Here is a 21,847-nt window from a genome sequence, read left to right as displayed (position 1 = left end):
ACTTTTGTACACACATTGAGACTTTCGAAAGACTGTCATTTCAAGATGTATTTGCTATAGAATATTTTAATAAGTCTTATTAAGATATAATTCACATACCATAAAATTCATCGCATTCAAAGTGCATGACACAGTGCTTTAAGGGGTTGTGCAGCCATCACCACTATCTAATTTTACAACATTTTCATCACGCCAAAAGGAAACCCCATAGCCATCAGCAATCACCCCACAGTCTCCCTTCCCCCAAATCCTGGGCAACTACTGATCTACTTTCTGCCTCTAGATTTACTGATTCTGGACTCCATTTCATGTAAGTGCAATCGTACAATGTGTGGTCTTTTGTGACTGGCTTCTTTCACTTAGTATAATGTTTGCTATAGAATTTTAATGTGTTAATCCTCAGTCGTTCTTACTGCTACGACCTCAGTTACCATTGGGCAAAATGCACTTTTATTTGTGCAGGTTAATAAAAACGTCCACTCTTCCAAATGAATTCCCATCATTCAAAAACTCTCTCTCTCTTCTCTGAATGTCTTTAACACATTATCTACTGCTCCTTTTGGCCCTTATCATTTTCAATCTTGTATTAAAATTATTTGCATTCCCCACAGTACTATAAGCTCCTTTCATTAATGTATTCAATATTTATGGAGTGTCAAGCACTACACTGGGGTATCTTGAGGAAAAGTCATATTATCTTTATATCCGTCAAAATATCTACCAGCTAATTTACCTTATTCTTATCTATAAACAGAGATATTTCACTAGGTACTTCTCCAGAACCTTAATAAAAAGGCTTACTAAAACCACGCTTTAAGCAAATCCTAGGGGACAGAGTTACAAAGTTATCACTTGCTTCTATGTCCCATATTTGCTTACCAATTTAGCAAACTATTCACCGTCCTCACCTTCCACTCCATTCCACTACAGAGAACGAAGAGGCAAATTTCACCCAAGGGTGAATTAACATAAATTCTGAATTAGTAAAGTCTAAAATAATTCCACTTTGATTAATGATTAATAAATCTTGACATTTCAAAACATTTTGCCATACCTTGGCGGCACACTACCCTCAATTGACAGGGACAAGTTTTCCATTTCCTCAGCGTTTAAGCCCAGCTCAGTTCCATAGTTCTGCTGGAGCAGCTGCCAGAATTCCTGCCTGGTCAAGCTCTAAAATGACAGAAAAACTACACTGAGTATTTGGAAATACAACATAGGATAATATAGTGATGCAAACATGAAATTTGAAGCCAAAATGACCTATTGGGAAGCTACTAGGTGAGTGACTTTGGTAGTTATTTGACTTGGCTAGACATCAGTTTTCTGCATCTGTAAAAATGGGTTAACAAAACTTATCTGACAGAGTGGATACTAGGAAGAGATAAAATGATGACTTTAAAGTGCATTAATAACTACTATAAACGGAAGGTAAAACATTTAAAATTTTTTTTTATAAAATAATTCGTTCATAGTTTCTGGCAATTACTAACTGCAATTTAAGTTCTGCAACCCAATCAGTCTACCACGACCAAGGATCACCATTCAGAGAACTAATCACCAATTCAGAACCAGCCTCTTAATCCATAATGTATCTGAATATTTTAACAATTTTTAAAAACTTATATATCAGGAAACTTTAAATTATAAATATAAAAGGCAAGACGGTGGAATAGAATACTTCCTTTGATTTATTTTCAATAAAGTCCAGCTTGTTCTTTCTTTGTATGCATCATATCACTGTTAAAATCATCTAATACGAAAAACTCATGCATTACATAGCAAAACAAATACAATAATAGTATGATAACTAATGGTCTGATTTCTAGAAACATTATAGATGGTTAACTACATGATTAAGCAAGATAGAAGGAAGCAGCATAACATCTGAAGCAATTGTTGGCAAGATTCTTTATTTCTCTCATTCATTCAACAGATATTTACTTAGAACCTACCAAGTGTGCACCACTGCACCAGACGCTAAGGAGGATAAAAATGACGCATAACGATGCTCTCAAACAACTTACAGCTGAAGAAACATGGGAGACTTTTAAGTAAAGTTCAATATGACAAGCTATAATATTAATATTACTATGTACTAAAGTGCCGGTGGAATCAATATGATACAAAAGTCTAGAGGAAAGAAATATTACTATGGATTGGGGTGTTCAGATAAGGCTTCACACTGGAGAAGGGTCTTCAGCTGAGCTGAAGGAAGGACATGAATGGGGGAAATGGAGAAAGGAGAAAGTTTTGGGAGAGGGAAACCAACATACAAATACAGAATAAATACATGAAGAACATAAGTTATATTTGTTTTGAAGTCAGTTAGGAGTTTATCAGCCCAAGTGGAGTAAAAAATTTAAGTTGGGAAACAGTAGGGATAAATATAGAGATTTTATGCGGCAAAATCCTATGGCTGCCTTGAATTCCTCCCTGATAGTCCCCACGACAAACACCGCTTCCTTTTTTCTTTCTCCTTGTTTCTTCTGTCTAGTAGCTGTGACATCTTTGTTTGTTACATTACTCTAGATGACCCTCATTATATTTCATGGGACCTCAAAGAGATTAACAACAAAATTTCTGCACTTTAGAACGCTAGTTCCCAATTTGCTGTGTCCAGACTACTAAGATTTCACAAGAGTAGTTGAGGAAAATTCGGATATTATGATCAGTACTTCAGTCAAAACTACCCAAACAGTTCTCTACAATAAAGTTATTGAAGCTAGGTAAAACATCAGGCCTCTTTATTTGGGGCTGAATTATATTAACCTAGAGTGGTTCTCTCATGCTGATAAGAAACTCTCAAGGGAAATAATGTATGTCCAATAAACAATAATGTTCTAACATTTTATTATTTAATATGTACCATTATTTGGTGGACAAAAAAGACTTTTGAAGCATAGTGTCCAGAGAAGAAAAATAAAAAGGATCACTAGAGGGAGTGAAAGTTAAGGAACCACTGTCCTTGATGCTAAAGGCCTCCTTTTCTGACTCCCACTCCAGAAGAGCCATTTGCGAACTTTTTCCACAATAGCAGTTAGCTCATATGAATAATTAACTCAATCTTCCAAATACATTATCTTTGAAATACTTTCAGTGTCATAAATGGATGGTTAACTTTATAGAGAGAAACAAGCACTATTTCAATAAATACATGGAAGATTAACCTTTTATAATAACTTATCTGAAATAATAGATATCAAACTACTCCAAAAACAGACTAAAGCAAGTAGATAAACCAATGAAAAATATTCACACAGCTTCCTAAGAGTGAAAGAAGTGAAACCTAATAAGTAAAATATTAACAAAAATACAATTTTATTTGACTACATAAATAAATGTTTTTAAACATATTCTCATATATTATCAAGGAGTTAATAGGGTAATTTCAGTATGCTTTTCAATCAAGTAGTTAAAAATATATAGATATATAAAAAAGGTTAACGGTAAACAAAATAGAACTCACTTAATTCACCATCTTACAGATTTGCTAATTTGTTAAAAATGACTTTTTCCACAAAGTTGACCAGAAGTCACAAAAATGTGGTTATTTACAGCCATGCTGAACACTCAAACACTAAAACATATATCCAGACTGATATTCATAACTCTTTCAAATAATCAGCAGCAGAACCAGGGCTAAGTAACCTTAAAAAATAACCTCGATTTTAAGCAAAGGCTGAGCACCTACCTGCGGATGACGGAGAGTCTCCCCATCTCAGCCGGCAGAGGGCTTTAACAAAACAAAGACGAACCGAGCAGGAGTCAGATCAGACTCTAAAGTCAGATCAATTTCTGCCCCGAAAGCTTTGTATTCTAAGCATGCTGCAGTCTTTAACTGCAGCAGTTCCAAATATGTAACGACACCTACGTAAAATCACTGCTTCAATATTCGAGTTTTATGAGACGATTTCCTCATAAAAGACAAGTTCTGTTGCAGTTTAAAGCACATTATTTGTCACTTCCTGGTTGATAGTATCACACTCTTTCCAAGGTTGAAGGTTAGAATGCAGAACTGGAAGTTATACCTCACTCCACAGGTTCCTAAGCCACTCCTACTAGGAGAGGACAGGTAAACAGCGTTTCATTAAAGAGACAGTTCCCAATTTCTTCTTTTGTACACACAGATTAGAAAAAATAAAATGCAAACGAAAATATCTTGCTCATGCTCATGTCTACTGCATGTTTATATAAAATGTCTATTGCAATATTATTTTAATGTCATTGTAAAAATTAAATATATTAAGAGTTAAATTTTCTTATCCACGCTAATATTGTCTATTCGGTTCTGGCGGTGTCATCATTACTTCTTCATATACCACTTCCTTAGTACTGATGCAGTAGGCCCAACAGACTCCTGCATTAACCCTTTACAACTAACAAAGATTGTAGCTCTTGAGCATTGTAAACAGAACGTGAGGAAATAGCAGGCAGAGTGAGATTTTCAGGTGTCCAACAAGCCCTCAGCAGATCTTTCACCACTGAAAAGTTTACATCTTGATTTCTTAATAATTCTTTCCTTTAAAAATATTTTTGACTTTATTCAGAATAGTTCCCCAGCAGGGACCTGGACTATAATACACACTATAGAACATCTCATCGACCAATTCCAATTTACTCCCCAGAAGAAAAGTTTTCTCATAAATGAAAAATCAAAGCTTGCCCTAATTTCTACCTAGCCGTTCCATTTAATTTAGTAAGGTGTGCAGACATGTCAAATGCTACGTGATGAACTGCAAGGATCAATATTTTTGAGGGTTGCTAAAATCTACTCATTTTATAGAAGAGCAGAATGAGGGACTAGCGTGGGCCTGCAGAAAACCCCTCACTCAAACTGAAGAAAGCACACTATGGGGGCTAGCTTCCACCGTCTAAAGACTAGTGCTTTTGACATATTATGGTAGTTCTCATTGACCGAAACTGTAGACAGACATCCTTACCCTACTACAGCCACCAAACAGCTATGAGAAAAGTATACATTAACTCTACTGTAAATGATTTGTATACACTTTCGCTAAATAGAAAAATCCTTCTAGTAAACCACTGGTATGCAGAGCAGCGCTCAATTTAGCAGGCTCGAGAGGGAAAAGAGAACCTAAGACTGGGCCGCAAGAACGCCTGGCATGCAAACACTGAGTAGAAGAGTGACCAGCAAAAAAGAACGAGGAAAATACCAGAGAGGTAAGAGGGAAGTGCGGAAAGAAGGATGTCATGGAAACCAAGGGATGGTGTTTCAAAATGGGGGGAGTGCCCAATGGTATGAAATGCTGCTGAAAGATCAAATAAGGTAAGCACCTGGATGGCATGCAGGCGTGCCGAGCAGGGAAGCCGCCTGGCGAGCCAGTTCCCCCTGACTGGCATGGTGGTCGGGGAAGGAGGCGGGGGAAGGAAAGGCTTAGTGGGGGAAGGGGAGGCAGCCAGCTCAGGAGGAGCCTTGTATGCCATGCTGAAGAATATGGGGCTTACATCGCCAAAATATAAAAAGCCACCTAGTAATTTTAGATAGAAAACTAGAAAAGTAAAAAGTTCAGAACTGTGTTTTGAAAAGACAGACTTTTGAAAGTACTACTACTTTGGTAACAACCTAAAGGACAGATTAGAATATCAAAAAGAGATAGGAGACTCTTGTAGTGGTTCAAGCTGGAGATGACGAGGGCCTTGGTGACCAACATGACATGGTTGGCAAAGCAGAGGTAAGAAACAAGGACACAGCCGGGTTCCTGGCTTGGTGACCCGGCAGGAGGAGACACACTTCTCAGACCAAAGGGAAACAGGTGGAGTTCTGCCACCAAAAAGATAAAAAAAAGAGTGAACAAGAGAAGAGCATTTTGAAAAACTTCTACATCGCCGGGCTATTCTATAGAAAATGTGACTAAAATAGTTAGCAAATTCACATTTATTTTTTCCAGACAGGTTTGAAAGTTGCACTTATTAGATTGATAGCACTACTGGAAAACTTCTGGATTTCAAAGTAACTCCAAAAGGAGTCATCACTGGAGAGGAGCCTAAGGAAGGATAAGAGGGTCTGATAAGGCTGAGGACTCTGTAGCAGAAGGCTGGATGACACTCTTCAAAAAGGTCTCAGAAGGTGACATTAACTTCAGAGACTGACCACTATTTGGAGAAGGGCCTCAGCACTGCCAGCGTCCTAGAGTTGCACTCAGAGTGGCTGATTTAAACAAGCCACGCTCAAAAACGGCATACACTCGCTCAGTGGTCAGTACGCTAATACACAGTAGGGGAACAGCCCTTTCTGGTTTTCAGAAGTTTCTCATTCTACCATCTGCAATACCTGAATACCTTGGAAGTCACGTACTAGTAATCAGAAATTTTCATGATAAGCACAGAATCAGAGCAAGGGTAGGCAGTTTTAAGGGACAATTTACTGTGACGTTGGTGGGGCCTGATGACTCATCTCTGTACATTTCTCTAGTAATCAAAATCTGCCTCTGTGACTCTACTTTTCAGTCTTAAGTCCTAAATTCTTGGCCTAAGTCTGGCAAAGCCCCCTTCAGACTGACATATTCTTTCTTTATAGACACTAATACAATCAACTGACTGTTTTTTGGTTTGTTTTTGTGTTTTGGGGTGAGGAAGATCATCCCTGAGCTAACACCTGTGCCAATCTTCCTCTATTTTGTATGTGGGATGCCGCCACAGCATGGCTTGGTGAGCGGTGTGTAAGTCTGCCCCCAGGATCCGAACCTGTGAAACCAGGGCCACTGAAGCAGAGCACGCGAACTAAACCACTACACCACTGGGCCAGCCCCACAACCCACTGTCTTAAACCCTTTTTTTCACCAACACAACTGAGGCATAGGACATCCTCTGTCATCCTTCCATTAGCAGTTCCCAAAATAGAAACTGGAGTGACTTGTACCAGAATTTGAAGAAGGTGGGTCCGTATACACTGAAAAAGCTCCCCTCATCAACTCACCCCTAACTGTGACACACGCCTTTTCTTCCGCCCTGAGGGAATAAGTCTGAAGGCCATTTTGTCTCTTCAAGCCTTAGAATTTAAAATAAGTGCAGATTTCTGTTCTATTAGGCCCCAGATTTAAGTATTCACTCTCAAAATGTACTCTCAAATTTCCCCAGAGAGCTAGCTTCCCAGTAGCCCCCGTGTGCTGGCAAGAGAGACCACTACTATCTCTCTGAGAGAAAAATAGTGGGAAAAGAACATTTTGATTCTATATGCATCCTGCTACATTATTAGCATCTTTGGCAACTGAGGATACTTGAGTGTTTCAAGGTAATCATTTGTTCTCACAGCACATACACGTTTAAGAAATTGAGTTAAATGAACACCGAACAGAAGCATATCCTGAAAGTTGTTTCTGCAACGAAATCTCTGCCTATGTTTTCTCCCTAGTGTTTGCCTTTTCCTTGAGCAAGGAAGTGAAAATATCTCATTAATTAATTGTAATGATTAGGTGATGTCTAAATCATTGAGATTCTACTAAAGCGAGTCACTCAAAGTATTTATAGAGCATTGGCTATGTGTAACATAACCCTATAACTTATCATCCAAACTGGCAAACTTTTGAGAGTAAAGGGGACACTATTAATATTTACATTGACAGAGGCTTAAACCCAGACAGTCCCAGAGTGCACTGGGTAAACCAAGGTATATGCCGAACGAGACACACGGCTGGTTACGGGACATAAACCAATGAGTAAGACAGACAGGGTCTTCGGCCTAAGGGTGTTTACAGTCAAACAAGGAGAATAAGCATAGAACAAAATTATAACTGTAAGGAATGCTATAAAAGAGAAATGCAAGATGTTACAAGAAGGTGAAAGAATGGACCTGACTTCAGTTTTATTAATAAGTTGCAGTTAGAATTAGGAGTGGAAAAGAACCAGGCAGAAAGATGCTGTTTGAAGACCTAGTGCAGAAAAAGAAAATGCAGAACATTTAAGAAGATAAGAACAGGGAGGGTGTGTTGAGATGGGGCTGGAGTGGTGGCCTGGGACCAGATCATGCAGTCCCTACATAAAATTTTAGATTTTCATTCCAAAGGAAATGCGTATTAGCAAGAAGTTAATATTAGCAGGTATACATTGAAAAATAAATAAATAAATAAATTTGGCTGTAGTATTGTTCAGAGGCGAAAAACTGTTTCTGCAAAAGGCCACATAGTAAATATTTTAGGCTTTGTGGCCATTCGATCTCTGTTGCAGCTGCTAAGCTCTGCCGTAGTGTGAAATCAGCCCCAGACAACGCAGAACAGACACACGCGGCTGTGTTTCCATAAAACTTCATCAACGGACACTGAAATCTGAATTTCATGCCACTATGTCATAAAATATTATTCTTCTTTTGATTTTTTAAAAACCATTTAAAAATGTAAAACCATTCCCACTTTGCAGACCATATAAAAACAGGTGACAAGACTGTCTGTCTGGCTCTTCCATAGAACGTGGAAGGGAGGAGGGGCCTAAACTAAACCAAGGAGCAGAGGGGCCGGGTGGGGAAGCGCCTGGGGATTTATCTTAAACCATGAATTTATTTTGTTGGAGAAATGAACAAAAATCCACACATGACTTTAAAATCACTTTGTTGTATTTACCTTAATTGAATAATACTTTCTCAATTAATTTGTTTTTAAGACCTCTTCATGCAAGAAATAAGCAAAGTAAGACATATTTACTTTTTACTGTCACATTCCCTAATGACAAGTAAACATAATATTCTGAACTTAAATTCTCTAAAAGTATTTTGCATATATATAAAATGTATTATTCAAATTACTCATGTTGTTTTATAGAATTTTGTAGTTATGTTGTATATTTTAGGATTTTGTTTTTTCTTCTTCTTTTTTAAACAGTGTTACAAAGGACCAAGAAATCTAACCAAGGTAGCTTTATCACTTTAAAAAACTGGAGGGCAACTGAGGCGTTAAAGTCACAGCCAACAGTGAAACTGCACCAAGTACTGAGCACTGCGCCGCCGGCACCTCCCACCTCCTCAGGCACCTCCCACCTCCTCAGCGGGAGTTGCTATTATTGTAACAGACATTAGTACGTTAAAAAAAACTGTTCTTCAAAGATCACTAGGAGATTACAGGAAGTGCAGTTTTGTTTTTGTTTCTGTTTTCTAGTTCTTTCTCTGCGTCAATTCTACAATGTTTAAAATTCCAGTTAGGACAGTTTTAAAACAGATTTCAACTTTCATTAAGTTCTGTACAGCACCTTATACATAATTTACACTTAAAGAGTGATTTTTGTTTTAGTAGACAGCAGAAATGGTCACCGTTCTGTTTATTAAAATGAGAATCTAGTGTCCACTTGAAATAAAGAGGTGCATGTTCAGCGTTAAAGATACCAATTCAGCAGCCAAAGAGCTGCAAGGTGTAAGCACGGTACAGATGGTGACACTCCTGGTGTACACATCAAGAACCCAGGTGACATCAGGATCTTTTCCAAGAGGGTTAGATTCATTCCCGGTCGGCAGATGCAGCATTTCTCGGCTTTGGTGCCCTCAGAAGTATCATCGAATTCCCTTTCTTCCACCCACTTCAAAGAGCTTTTCTCTCTTTTCATTAAAGTTCAGATCTCAGTTTCCCCCTTGGCTCATCTGTAAACCTGAACTTTATCACTTCCCTGCAGGTATTTGTTTTCATAAGGATGTAGCACCAATCCAATTTTGGGAGGACACTCAGATCCAGTGTATAACCAAATGTGGGCGGGAGTAGCAGTCTGGCTCCCTGTTAGAACGAGGGAATGCACCTCGGGGAGTCCCAGAGCACTCGAAAGACTCGGCATTTGGGGGTGCGGTTAGCCAGGTCCCTAGGGGAACCCTGGAGTTTTCAGGCCGTGCCAGTAAGAGCAGCCCACTGTAATTATGACAGTGCATCTGAAGGTAGCAGGAAAGGAAGGAGGCCTCCCGCAGCACGACCCAGAAGGGCGGCGTGGAGCTGTGGAGCTGCGGGGCTGCAGGCCTTTGCGCAGCCCCTCCATACTCTCGCAGAAGGCTTCCGCGCGCCGCTGGACCCGGCACCCGCGGGCCCGCCGCCTGAGCATCGCCCAGGACAGGAGCACCTGCATCGGGCTCTGGGGAGGCAGGGCGCCGAAACGCCAAGAAAGACTCATGGGGGCAGGTGGAGCTTGGACTTGGCTTCCCCCAAAGTCTTGTCTATTCCCTTAGGGAGGGAGGAGGGGCTGGGCTTGGCAAGCTTCTCCACGCCCACCCGCTTCTCCTCTCTCCCCTCCATCTCGGGACTTCCAGGCCACTTCTTTACGTCCCTCCTACTCCAGGAAAGTGATGGTATCCGAGTAGGGCACTGTTTGGAAGACCCTGTCCTCAGCAGCGTTCAACCCTGAGAGCCCCGAAGGCCAAAATGTGTGCCCTCCAGAGGTGAAGTTCCATCCTTCAAGCTTTCTTATCAGCTGGAAATCTCTACTCTTCCCCCCAAGCCACTTTTTTAAATCACAGCTTTATTGAGTTATAATTCACCTACCACAAAATTCACTTTTTTAAAGTGTACGATTTGGAAGCTTTTAGCAAATCCGGAGTTGTACAACTATCACCACTAATTTTAGAACATTTTCATCAATCCAAGAGATACCCAAATCCATTAGCAGTCATTCGGCATTCCTCCCTCCCCCTGGCAACAAATTTATTTCTATTTCTAAGATTCTTCCTATTCTGGACATTTCATAAAAATAGAATCATACTATATGTGCTCTTTTGGGACTGGCTTTTTTTCCCATAGCATCATGTTGCCAGCTCACCTATGTTGTAACATGTATCAGCACTTCAGTCCTTTTGATTGCTAATACTCCATTGTATGAATATACATTCTGTTTATCCATTCGTTAGTTGATGGACACTTGGGATGTCGCCACTCTTCAGCTATTATGAATAATGCTATGAACATTCAAGTGCAAGTTTCCGTGTGAACATATGCTTTCAATCCTCTTGCCTATAAACCTAGGAGTGGAATTGCTGGGTCATATGGTGACTCTATGTTTGACATTTTGAGAAACTGTCAAACTATTTTTCAAAGTTTTACAATCCTATCAGCAATTATGAGGGTTTCAGTTGCTCTACATCCTCAACAATATTCATTAATGTCTGCTTTTTATTTTAGCCATCCCAGTGGGTGTCAAGTGGCATCTCACTGTGGTTGATTTATATTTCCCTAATTGCTAATGATGTAAACATCTCTGCATGCACATATTGGCCATTTGTATATCTTCTTTGGAGAAATGACTATTCAAACCCTTTGCCCATTTTTTAACGGGCTATCTTTTTCTTGTTGAGTTGTAAGAATTCTTTACATATTCTGGATAAAAATACCTTATCAGATATTAACTTGCAAATATTTTCTCCTAATCCGTGAGCTGTCTTTTCACTTTCTTGATTGGACTCCTTCAAGCACAAAAGTTTTTAATTTTGATGACGTCAAACTTATCTATTTTTTTCTTTTGTCTCTTCAGCTTTTGGTGTCATATCCAAGAAACCATTGTCTAATCCAAAGATCATCAGGATTTACACCTACAATTTCCTGAGAGTTTTATACTTTCAGATCTTACATTTAGGTCTATGATCCATTTGAGTTAATTTTTGTATATGGTATGAAGTAAGGGCAAAATTCATTCTTTTGCACGTGGATATCTAGTTGTTCCAGCACCATCTGATGAAAAGACTATTCTTTCCCCATCAAATGTTTTGGCACCCTTATCAAAAATCAATTTACGGTCAATAAGTGTAAGATTTTATTTCGGGACTCTTTTAATTCTATTCCATTAATCTATATGTCCAGACTTACGCCAGTAAGTCTACTGCCTTGATTACTGTAGCTTTGTAGTAAACACTCAAATCAGGAAGTACAAGTCCTCCAATGTTATGGACTGAACTGTATCCCCTCAAAATTCATATGTTGAAGCCCTAACTCCCAATGTGATGGTATCTGGAGATGGGGTCTTTGCGAGATAATTAGGTTTAGATGAGGTGATGAGGGTGGGGCCCTCATGATGAGAGTTTGCTCTCTCGCTCTCTACCACGTCAGGACACAGCAAGAAAGCAGCTATATGCAAGCTAGGAAGCGTTCTCAACAAAACCCAACCATGTTGGCTTCTGATCTGAGACTGCCAGCCTCCAGAGCTATGAGAAAACAAACTTCTGTCGTTTAAGCCACCCACTCTATGGCATTTTGTTATGGCAGCCTGAGCTGACTAAGACAGAGGTCATAAGGGTGTGGCATTAATCCAGTAAGACTGGTGTTCATATAAGAAGATGAAGAGATACCAGGAGTGTGCACAAAGGAAAAGCCACGTGAGGACACAGAGAAGGCTGCAAGCCAACAAGAGGGGGGTCTCACCAGAAACTCACCCTGCCAGCATCATGATCTCAGACTTCAGCCTCCAGAACTGTGAGAAAATAAACTTCCGCTGTTTCAAGCCACCTAGTCTGTAGTACTTTGTTATGGCAGCCCTAACAGACTGATTCATCCAACTTTGTTCTTCTTTTTGAAGATTGTTTTGGCTATTCTGGGTACTTGGAATTTCCATATGAATTTTAGGATCTGCTTGTCAATTTCCAAAAAAAAAATGCCAGTTGGGATTCCGATAGGCATTGCATTAAATGTGCAGATCAATTTGGGGAGTATTGCCATCTTAATATTAAGTCTCCTGATCTGCGAGTATGAGATTCTTTTTATTTACTTAAGTCTTTAATTTCGTTCAACAATGTTTCGTAGCTTTCAGTGTGTCTTACAGTTTTTCTTGGTGTTTTTGTTTTTTTAAGATTTTGATTTTTCCTTCTTCTCCCCAAAGCCCCTCAGTACATAGTTGTATATATCTTCAGTTGGTCCTTCTAGCTGTGGCGTGCAGGACGCCACCTCAGCATGGCCTGATAAGTGGTGCTAGGTCCGCACCCAGGATCCAAACCTGCAAAAACCCTGGGCTGCCAAAGCAGAGTGTGAGAACTCAACCACTCCACCACAGGGCCAGCCCCATCTTACAGTTCTTTTGTTAAATTTATTCCCAAATATTTTACTCTTTTTGATGTTATTGTAAATAAACTTTTTTTTTAATTTTATTTTCAGATTGTTCATTGTAAGTGTATAGAAATATAACTGATTTCTGTATTTTAATTATGTATTCTGCAACCTTCCTGAACTTAGTTCTAATAGGTTTTTACTGGCTTCCTTAGGATTTTATATATACAAAAACATATCATCCACCAATGGAGATAGTTTTATGTCTTCATTTTTTTTTTTTAAGATTGGCACCTGAGCTAACAACTGTCGCCCAGGATCCGAACCGACAACACCCTGGGCCGCTGAAACGGAGCACGCAAACTTAACCACTCGGGCATGCGGCCAGCCCCATCTTATCCCTTTTTATCTTGGTCAATATAGATAAAGGTTTGGCAATTTTGTTGAGCTTTTCCCAAAGAAAGAACTTGATTCATTTGATTGTTTCTATTTTTCTATTCTCTATTTCATTCATTTCTGTTCTAATCTTTATGATTTCCTTGCTTCTCTTTGCTTTGAGTTCAGTTCACTCTCCTTTTTCTAATTTCTTAAAGTAGAAAGTGAGGGTATTGGTTTGAGATCCTTCTTCCTTTTTAAAATAGGTATTTATAGTTATAGATTCCCTTCTAAGCACTGCTTTAGCTGTATCTCATAAGCTTTGCTATGTTGTGGTTTTGTTTTCATTTAACTCAAACTATTTTCTAATTTCCCTTGAAAGATTTCTTCTTTCACTCGTTAGTTAATTAGGAGAATTCTGTTAATATCCACTTTTTGTGAATTTCCCAAATTTCCTTCTGTTATTTATTTCTAACTTCATTCCACTGTGGTCAGAGAACATGTTTCATATTATTTCAATCCTTTTGAATTTATTAAGGCTTGTGTTATGACCTAGCATGTGATCTGTGCTGGAGAATGTTCCATGTATACTTGAGGAGACATGTATTCTGTTTTGAGTAGAGTGTCCCATAGATGTCTTCTACTTCTAGTTAGTTTATAGTTTTGTTCAAGTCTTCTGTTTCCTTGTTTATCTTCTGTCTGGTTGTTCTATCCATCATTGAAAGTGGGGTATTGAAATCTCAAACTATTATTGTCGAATTGTCTATTTCTCCCTTCAATTCTACCAGTTTTTGTGTCATGTATTTTAGGGCTCTGTTATTAGGTGCATGTAAGTTTATAATTGTTATGAATTCCAGAAAGATTACCCTTTTATTATAAAATATTCCTCCTTATCTCTATTAATTTTTGTCTAAAGTTTATTTTGTCTGATGTTACTGTGGTCCCTTCAGTTCCCTTTGGTTATGGTTTGCATGGTATATCTTTTTCCATCCTTTTACTTTCCATCTTTTTGTGTCTTTAAATCTAATGTGTCTCTTACAGACAGCATGTAGTTGGATCATGTTTTTTTCATTCATTTCTGTCTACCTCTGCCTTCTGATTAAAGTGTTTAATCCATTTATGCTTAATGATTTAACGTAATGTCTGTCACTTTACCATTTGTTTTTTATGTGTCTTATGTCTCTTCTCTCCCTCTTTTCTTCCGTTATTGCCTTCTTATGTGTTAAACAGATAGTTCTGGTGTACCATTTTAATCCCCTGATGTTTCTCTTAGTATATTTTTTAAGTTATTTTCTTGGTGGTTAACCCAGGAATTATAATTAACATCTTAACTTGTAACTGAGGATTTTGTTTTGCTTCAAGTTTCTTCTTGGAATGTGAATAGTCTAATCAAAATTAACTCCAGAAAAATAAAAAGCTTTTCAACTCACAAAACTGTTCAGGTACAAACTAGGAGGATGCTATTATAACAAACACCTGCCCCCAGTATGAGCACTTACCTTGTCTAATAGTACATTCTGCCACAACCTAAAGATACTGAGGTAACTTCTATCCCTGGCACCAAAAGATGTAAAGAAAAACTGCAAAGAAAGATAATAGGACAATTTTAGTGTCATGGAAAAAAAGGGGAAAGAATCTATCACAAAGGTCTGCTGGAACTTGCTATGGTCAAAGCAAACTAGTAGGTCACCACTGCCTACTTTATAAACTATTTTTGTTTAACAATAGAAAAAAAACAGGTAACAAGCGCATGAACAAGATGTCTTTAAAAATCATATCTTACAGCAAATATAATTTTATCAGTATTTACCAGGGAAAGGAGCTTGAAATAGGTGGCTATTCATCTTCACTGTAGTTTAACTATTAAAATCAATTTAAATAAGCTTACTATAAAATTTTATTTATTCTGCACTTTACAAAGAGATGATCTGGTGGCCATTTGAGCCAAGTATACACAAAGAATAAGAAAAAAAATACAACTGGATTTCAAAGATAGATTTATTTTAAGGATCTTAGTTTAAAATTACATCATCTTTCATAGTCTTCTAAAAAACCCAGAAATACCTATTCTCTACCAATTATAGATATAAAACACCCATGTTAATATGAAACTTTGCTTTGAATGTTGTAGAAGAAAAATAGCATGTTTCAATCTATAATTCTATGTTTGCCTTTAGTTCTCTCTTCCTCTGCATTTAACTAATTTTTGCAAAGTCATATTTTAAAACAGGCTTTTATGAGAAAATCTGATGAGTGGCAGCACTAAAAACATTTTCTCAGAGTATCATCTCTTCTGATCCCCTAGGTAGTGAATTTTCATGATTGAGTGGTTATTTTTAGGAATGAGAAAGCTCGGATCTATGTTTGATTTATTAAATAAAATGCCAAAAAATAATATCTTGGGTGTTTACACTTTTCATAGAAAGATTTTTAAAGTGCTACTTTCCAATTAATAAATTGAAACCTTGCTATATAATAGTCGTCATAAAGCCAAACTTCCATGACAACGGTATATCTAGGAGCTCTTCCAAATAGAATCACATACATAATATGTGACCTAATAATCACTACTTACTACCCCATTTCCTTTTCTTAGACCAAATTCTTCTGTTTTTTTATATAGCAATCATCTTACAACCCTGTGTTCAGATTATAGTAAGAAAAATCCCCTAGTCCATCTCTTTTTCACCACTGATGCTTACTAATTACCTCTTCTTTTTTTTAAAAAAAAAATTTTATTTTTCCTTTTTCTCCCAAAGCCCCCCAGTACATAGTTGTGTATTTTTAGTTGTGGGTCCTTCTAGTTGTGGCATATGGGACACCGCCTCAGCATGGCTTGATGAGCAGTGCCATGTCTGTGCCCAGGATTCGAACCAGCAAAAGCCTAGGCCGCCAAAGTGGAGCGCGTGAACCCAACCCCTCAGCCACAGGGCCGGCCCCTAATTCCCACTTCTTAAACTAACACTCTGCTATCAGCTTTATCCACTCTTGTATACAACCACCACATTCTCCATTCTCAACCCCTTAACACTCCCATCTTTCTGGATAATCTAGGTAAATTACCATCTTATTTTATTCCTTGCTCAATATCCAACTTCAAAAATTTAATAATAAATCTTGATTCATTAATAACCTTAATTTGGGAGATGTTCTGGATAATGATATCTCTAAGCTGCTGGGGCACAGAACACATGCTAGAACATAACACAACTAAAAGTACCATGATTAACCTTCCTTTAGTCATGGATCACACGGGAGGGGTGGACATTTAGTAGTGTAGATTCCTTCCCCAGGACGATGGAAAAAGAGATCATTCAGTCAATGTGGTCAGGCTAGGACCAGGGCTTCTGCAGTTAACCTGCCTGCGTTCACGTCCTGGCTCTACCACTTGTTCTAGGACTTTGGGTCACTTTTCTTTAGTTTCCTTATCTGCAAGATGAGAATAATTATAGGAGCAAATTTTTGTGAGAATTATATGAGAAAATATATGTAAAGAACTTAAAACAGCGTCTGAACAAATATGTCTGGCAAATGCTAGTTGTTGTTATCATTATTAAAATTAAAATGCTTGACCCTGAAATTCCATTGCATCTGTGAGAAACAGCCACACGTGAGCTTCAGAAGGCATGGGCAGGCTGCTCACCGCAGGAGTGTCTGCAACAGCGAAACGCTGGAAACGAACTAACGCTCAAGGAAACCATGGGAAATCCATCTATGAAACACTATCCAGCACTTCAATAAACAGAGATAGGTCTACCACATGTACTAGCCTGTGACTCCAGGGCATAATGTTCCTTTTTAAGAAAGGAAGACTGTAATCTTTAAAAGTGTCAAGGGCACAAAATTCAAGGAAAGACTAAGGCACTATTCCTGAACAAGGAAATTACAGCATGACAACTAAAGGTAATATGTATTTCTGAACTGGGTCTATTTGCTATAAAGGGTATTATGGGGATAATTGGGGAAGCTGATGAGGATATGAGGATTGAACAGTGGTAATGATCAATGTTAATTTCTTGATTTTGATGGTAATGTGGTTACGCAGGAGAATGTCTTTGTTGGAAATACACACTAGAATATGTGGGGTGATATCTGGGGTGATGAGGCTTCAGTGACAACTTACTCTTGGATAGTTCAGAGGGGAAAAGTTCTTTGTATTATACTTGGAAATGTTCTGTAAGGATGAGACTATTTAAAAATAAAAATAAAACTTAAGGTGCATTTGAAAGGAACTACAAGATTAAAAGGTATTAAAAGGTACAATAATTCAATGTCATGATAGTGTTTCTTTCCTCCCTTCTCTCTCTTTCCTCTTTTTTCCTTTTTTCTTTCATTTATTTCCTTCCTTCCTTCCTCCTTCTCCTTCATTCCCTCCCATACTTTCCTTCTTTTCCTTCCTTATTTCTTTTTCTTTCTCAGAATTATGCTTCTAGTATCACACACAGAGCCGTAATCAATTTTCCAGGTGGGTATAGAAAGGTTCTTGACATATCCCTGTTAAGAAATGGCAGGTATTATAGGTAGATAATAAAAATGATGACAGTTAAAGATAACTGCTATCCTAAAAAAATATCATACTGATTATGTGTTTATTCATATACTACCCAAATCTCTGCTCTCCAGAACCCTTTTTTTTTATTAGTTGCTATTGTGCAGATATTACTGACTAAAGAACAATCATGGAATTATCAAGGTTTTTAGAAATAATAAGAATGTTTTGCTAATGCTACCCTACCTACCTCTTATAATGAAGAAAAGAAAAATATGGGAGAAAGTTCTCTGTAAACTATAAAGTACAAAAAAATGTTAACAGTTATTGAAAGTTAATTATCAGTATTTAAGTACCGTACAGAAATCTAGTATTAAATATAACATGTCCCTATTAGATATTCTTAACTCCAAGAAGAACTGCCTGTATTCTCAACACTGATGACCAGTACACGGAAGATTTTCTCCACATTATGTAATAAAGCAAAGGTAAAAAAGTCTTTCACCTTTTCTCCCTCTGTAACGATCTGGATGGCATTGGGGATGAGTCGAGCAGTTTTCTCCTTGGTCATGAAGGTTATATTCTTTAAAGCAATAGAAATCTAAACACACAAAAGAAGGAAAAGTTGCAAAGTGGATTTTTCAGGAACACATATAATATAAAATACCAGGTATTACATTAATCTAATCCTGAATAATCAGTTGACAAACCTGAAACAGTTAATAGTAATAAGCACATGCTTGCATTCTCTAAGAAAAACATGATAAGTAGTCAGCCATTCTCCCCTTCAGCAACGTCCCCCATCAGCTTCCATCTCTAACATTAGGATACAGTGTGAAAAGACACGTGGGCATTCATTTCCACATTAACACACACATACACAAACAACATGGAGACCGTCTGTCACAGAGGACATGATTTTGGCAGTCAAAATGAAGTATGTTCAAGCTTTTTTCAACCTGAAATCTTTCTCCAACTGTATTAAATATGTACCAATGGAGCTCAATGTATTAAGAAAAATATACACTTCTACAACGTATAAATAGATTTGCATGTATCCAAGTAAAGATATACAAATATATATAAATTCATTTCGGAATCTAAATACATTGTTTTTAGGAGGACTGTATACAGTTCTATCTATGCAATTATTTGTGTCAACAAATCAAATCAAAATAGGTCTTACTGTAGTCTCCCATCTGAAGATGTTGCTATAGAAACACAGCCAGTTTTCTGAAAGGTATAGTCGTCCCTGGAGCAAAATGTCCCTCTGAAGAGCACAGGCATAATCTACACACACAAAAATACAGAGCAGCTTGTTCACAAAAACCTAGCAACTTAATAAATCTCATACTACTTTAACACATGGAAAGCTGTCACTCGATTCATTAGTTCATTCGTTCATTCATTCATTCATTCACTCACATACTTTGGGCACCATATACCAGATATTTTGCTAGGCACTACAGTTATCAGAAATGGGCCTTGCCCTCATGGAAGACAGTCTAGAGGGGAAGGCATACAGTAAACAAACAAATAAAAAAGATGTATAATGACCAAAGTGTAGAGAAAGCTATGAGAAAATATGAAAAGGGATATAAAGGTATGGGGGAATGGGGCAAGGAGAGAATGTATCAGGAAAAGTTTCCCAGAAAAAGTGATCTTTAAACTGAGATCTAAACATCAATGAAGGGCCAGCTGGACCATGAGGGAACAGCATTTGCAAAGGCCCCATAACAGAAAGAAACATAGCACATTTGAGCAACTATACCAGCATAGATCTCTGTGTGAGAGAAGCTGGAGAAGTTACATCACATAAAGTCTCACAGCCCATGGTAGACTGTGGACTTTATGAGAAGCCGTTGGTGAGTTTTAAGTGGAAGGGATATAATCAGCTGTGTATTGTTAAAGACCACTTTATTCACACGAGACTGGATTCAGATAAATCGGTTGGAAGTCTAGGGGAAAAATGATGGTGACACAGACCAGGAGATGATAGAATTAAGAGAAAGAAGTAGTTAGATTCAGAGATATTGAAGAGGCAGTACTGATGGGGAATTGGGGATAATTAGATGCTGGACAAGGGTGACAGAGGAGACAAGGATGACTCCAAAAATTATATATATTTTTAGTTAGTTTCAAAGTTGATCCTCTCCACCTCAGCACTAAAATCCAGTAAAATCAAGAGTGTTCTGATAAATGCCACTGCCTACCTACAAGTTAACACCATGCCTCTAAGAATAAGACCTGGTTCTGGCTAATGTAAACTGTATGGCTTAATTATTGACAATACAAGAAATAAAGGGCTGCTCTGAGGAGATTCAGTTTGATAAATTCAAAAACTATAAAGTGATCAGCAATTTTAGGAAGAAGTTATTGAGTTTTTAAACCTCAAAATATTTAAATTCAGTCATGTGCAATTTCTAAGCAACTACTAAAAACTGAGCAAAGTAATTCAGTCTTTCGAAATGCTTCCTTCTGCACAACAAAACTGAGATGCCCCCAAATATAGTCTCTGAGTAAATAATTAAGCAGATTGATTACTCATTTACTAGTACGCATCTCTAAAACAGGGACGGGGCTAAAGATCACCTTGAGATGTCCTGAAATGTTTATCTAAACCACTTTATTAATTTAATGCTTCTCAAATTGCAGATCAGAAACACTTGGCAGACTTTTTAAACCACAGATTGCTAGGCCCCTCCCGGTGAGTTTCCGATTGAACATTTCTGGGGGTGGGAAGAGCGTTCACGCCTAACAAGCTCCCAGGTGATGCCAACTGTGAGAACCACTGCATTTTATGTTAACGACATTCAAAGCTGTAGCAACCAACTGGATTGTTTGAACTGAAGACCATTTGATACAGATTGACAGATTTTTTTCAGTGGTTTTAAAAAAAATGGTTTTCCTAAAACAGGTATATTTTATTGTAATAAACTTACAACTCAATAAAATTTATTTTTTATAGAATGGCTTCCTAGCAATATGTCCTATGCAAGCAATGGAAAATTTTTTTTAAAAAGCAAAGAGATTTCACTTTTTTTTTTTGGCTCCCAGTTTCCCTACTGATAAGCAAACACGTAATTATCAGCATTTCGGAAGGCAATATTCTCCCTGATGAGTCATATTAACAATCTAATTCATCTAGAATGAAATAAGAAAATAATGTTTATCAAAAATTGTTTTATGATTTTATAACTTTATAACTGGGTACTAGAAAGTCAGAATAACTAAGTAAATGAACCCAGCAACAGAGGTCACTGTGATGCGTGTGTTAACATCGACTTACTAGCTATTACATGATCAGTTTTGGCACAACTGAAGGCTCCACCTCTTTAAGCTTTATTTTAATAACTATAATATAACAAAGGATACAGGGGACACGTGTACAAAGTGTTATGAGAATAGAGATGGCGTGAATCAGCACCATGGACTTCTGGAGTAAGCTTGCACAGTAAGTGGTATACACATATTTAAATAAACAAGATGTATTATTTAGCTTTACCGAAGAATTTAGGCATAGCTATCCAGAAGGGAAATGACAGTGAATTAAAAGAATGTGTTTTTAAACAATCGTGTCAGGAAATACACATCCCAAAGCATTCTCTTCCAGCAGTAATCATCTTTGGGAGCCCAACAATGTTAACATTGCTTTAAGAAGATTCTTGGAACAACATTTTTAGGACTGCTTTCAGATTTAGTATTACAAAAGATAACCATTCTCATTTTTCACACTTTACATTCTTTGTGTGTTATTTTGTTTGCTTTTCACCTGAGACAACTGTGAGGGTAAATACAAACTGAAAAAGAAGAAAATTTTCCCTAGTGCAAAAAGGGAAAAAGACACCCCCACCCCCACCCCCCACCCCACCCCTGCCTTCCTTTAGGGAATTTTCTTTAGAAAACATAAATTCTTTCCCAGTCTCTTTGAGAGGTATGTGAATCTTTTTAAAAGCAAAATAAGGTTTTTGCCAGTTTTACAACCCAGGAATGTTTTCTCAAGGACCTGGGAGCTCTGAAATGTAAACATCAA

At 37.8% G+C, this 21,847-nt stretch overlaps 1 protein-coding gene across 9 annotated transcripts in view; it reads right to left on the bottom strand.

The window, feature by feature from the left end:
* GRAMD1C (GRAM domain containing 1C) overlaps nt 1-21,847 on the bottom strand; it is an 87,071-nt gene that overhangs the window by 31,115 nt on the left and 34,109 nt on the right. For 6 of the 9 annotated variants that reach the window (XM_014838619.3, XM_014838618.3, XM_070508858.1 and 3 more), the window contains 4 exons: nt 19,001-19,104; nt 18,320-18,415; nt 14,825-14,905; nt 1,055-1,173 (listed from right to left, as the gene is read on the bottom strand). In XM_014838619.3, coding sequence (XP_014694105.1) covers nt 1,055-1,173; nt 14,825-14,905; nt 18,320-18,415; nt 19,001-19,104 — 400 coding nt within the window. Of the gene's footprint in view, nt 1-1,054; nt 1,174-3,694; nt 4,065-14,824; nt 14,906-18,319; nt 18,416-19,000; nt 19,105-21,847 lie in introns of those variants that run through there. The other 3 variants (XM_070508859.1, XM_070508857.1, XM_014838621.3) reach the window with 2 other exon arrangements.

This window comes from Equus asinus, chromosome 5, assembly GCF_041296235.1.
Source record: "Equus asinus isolate D_3611 breed Donkey chromosome 5, EquAss-T2T_v2, whole genome shotgun sequence".
In the NCBI taxonomy this organism is placed as follows: domain Eukaryota; kingdom Metazoa; phylum Chordata; class Mammalia; order Perissodactyla; family Equidae; genus Equus; species Equus asinus.
This window is presented reverse-complemented; position numbering and strand designations above follow the sequence as displayed.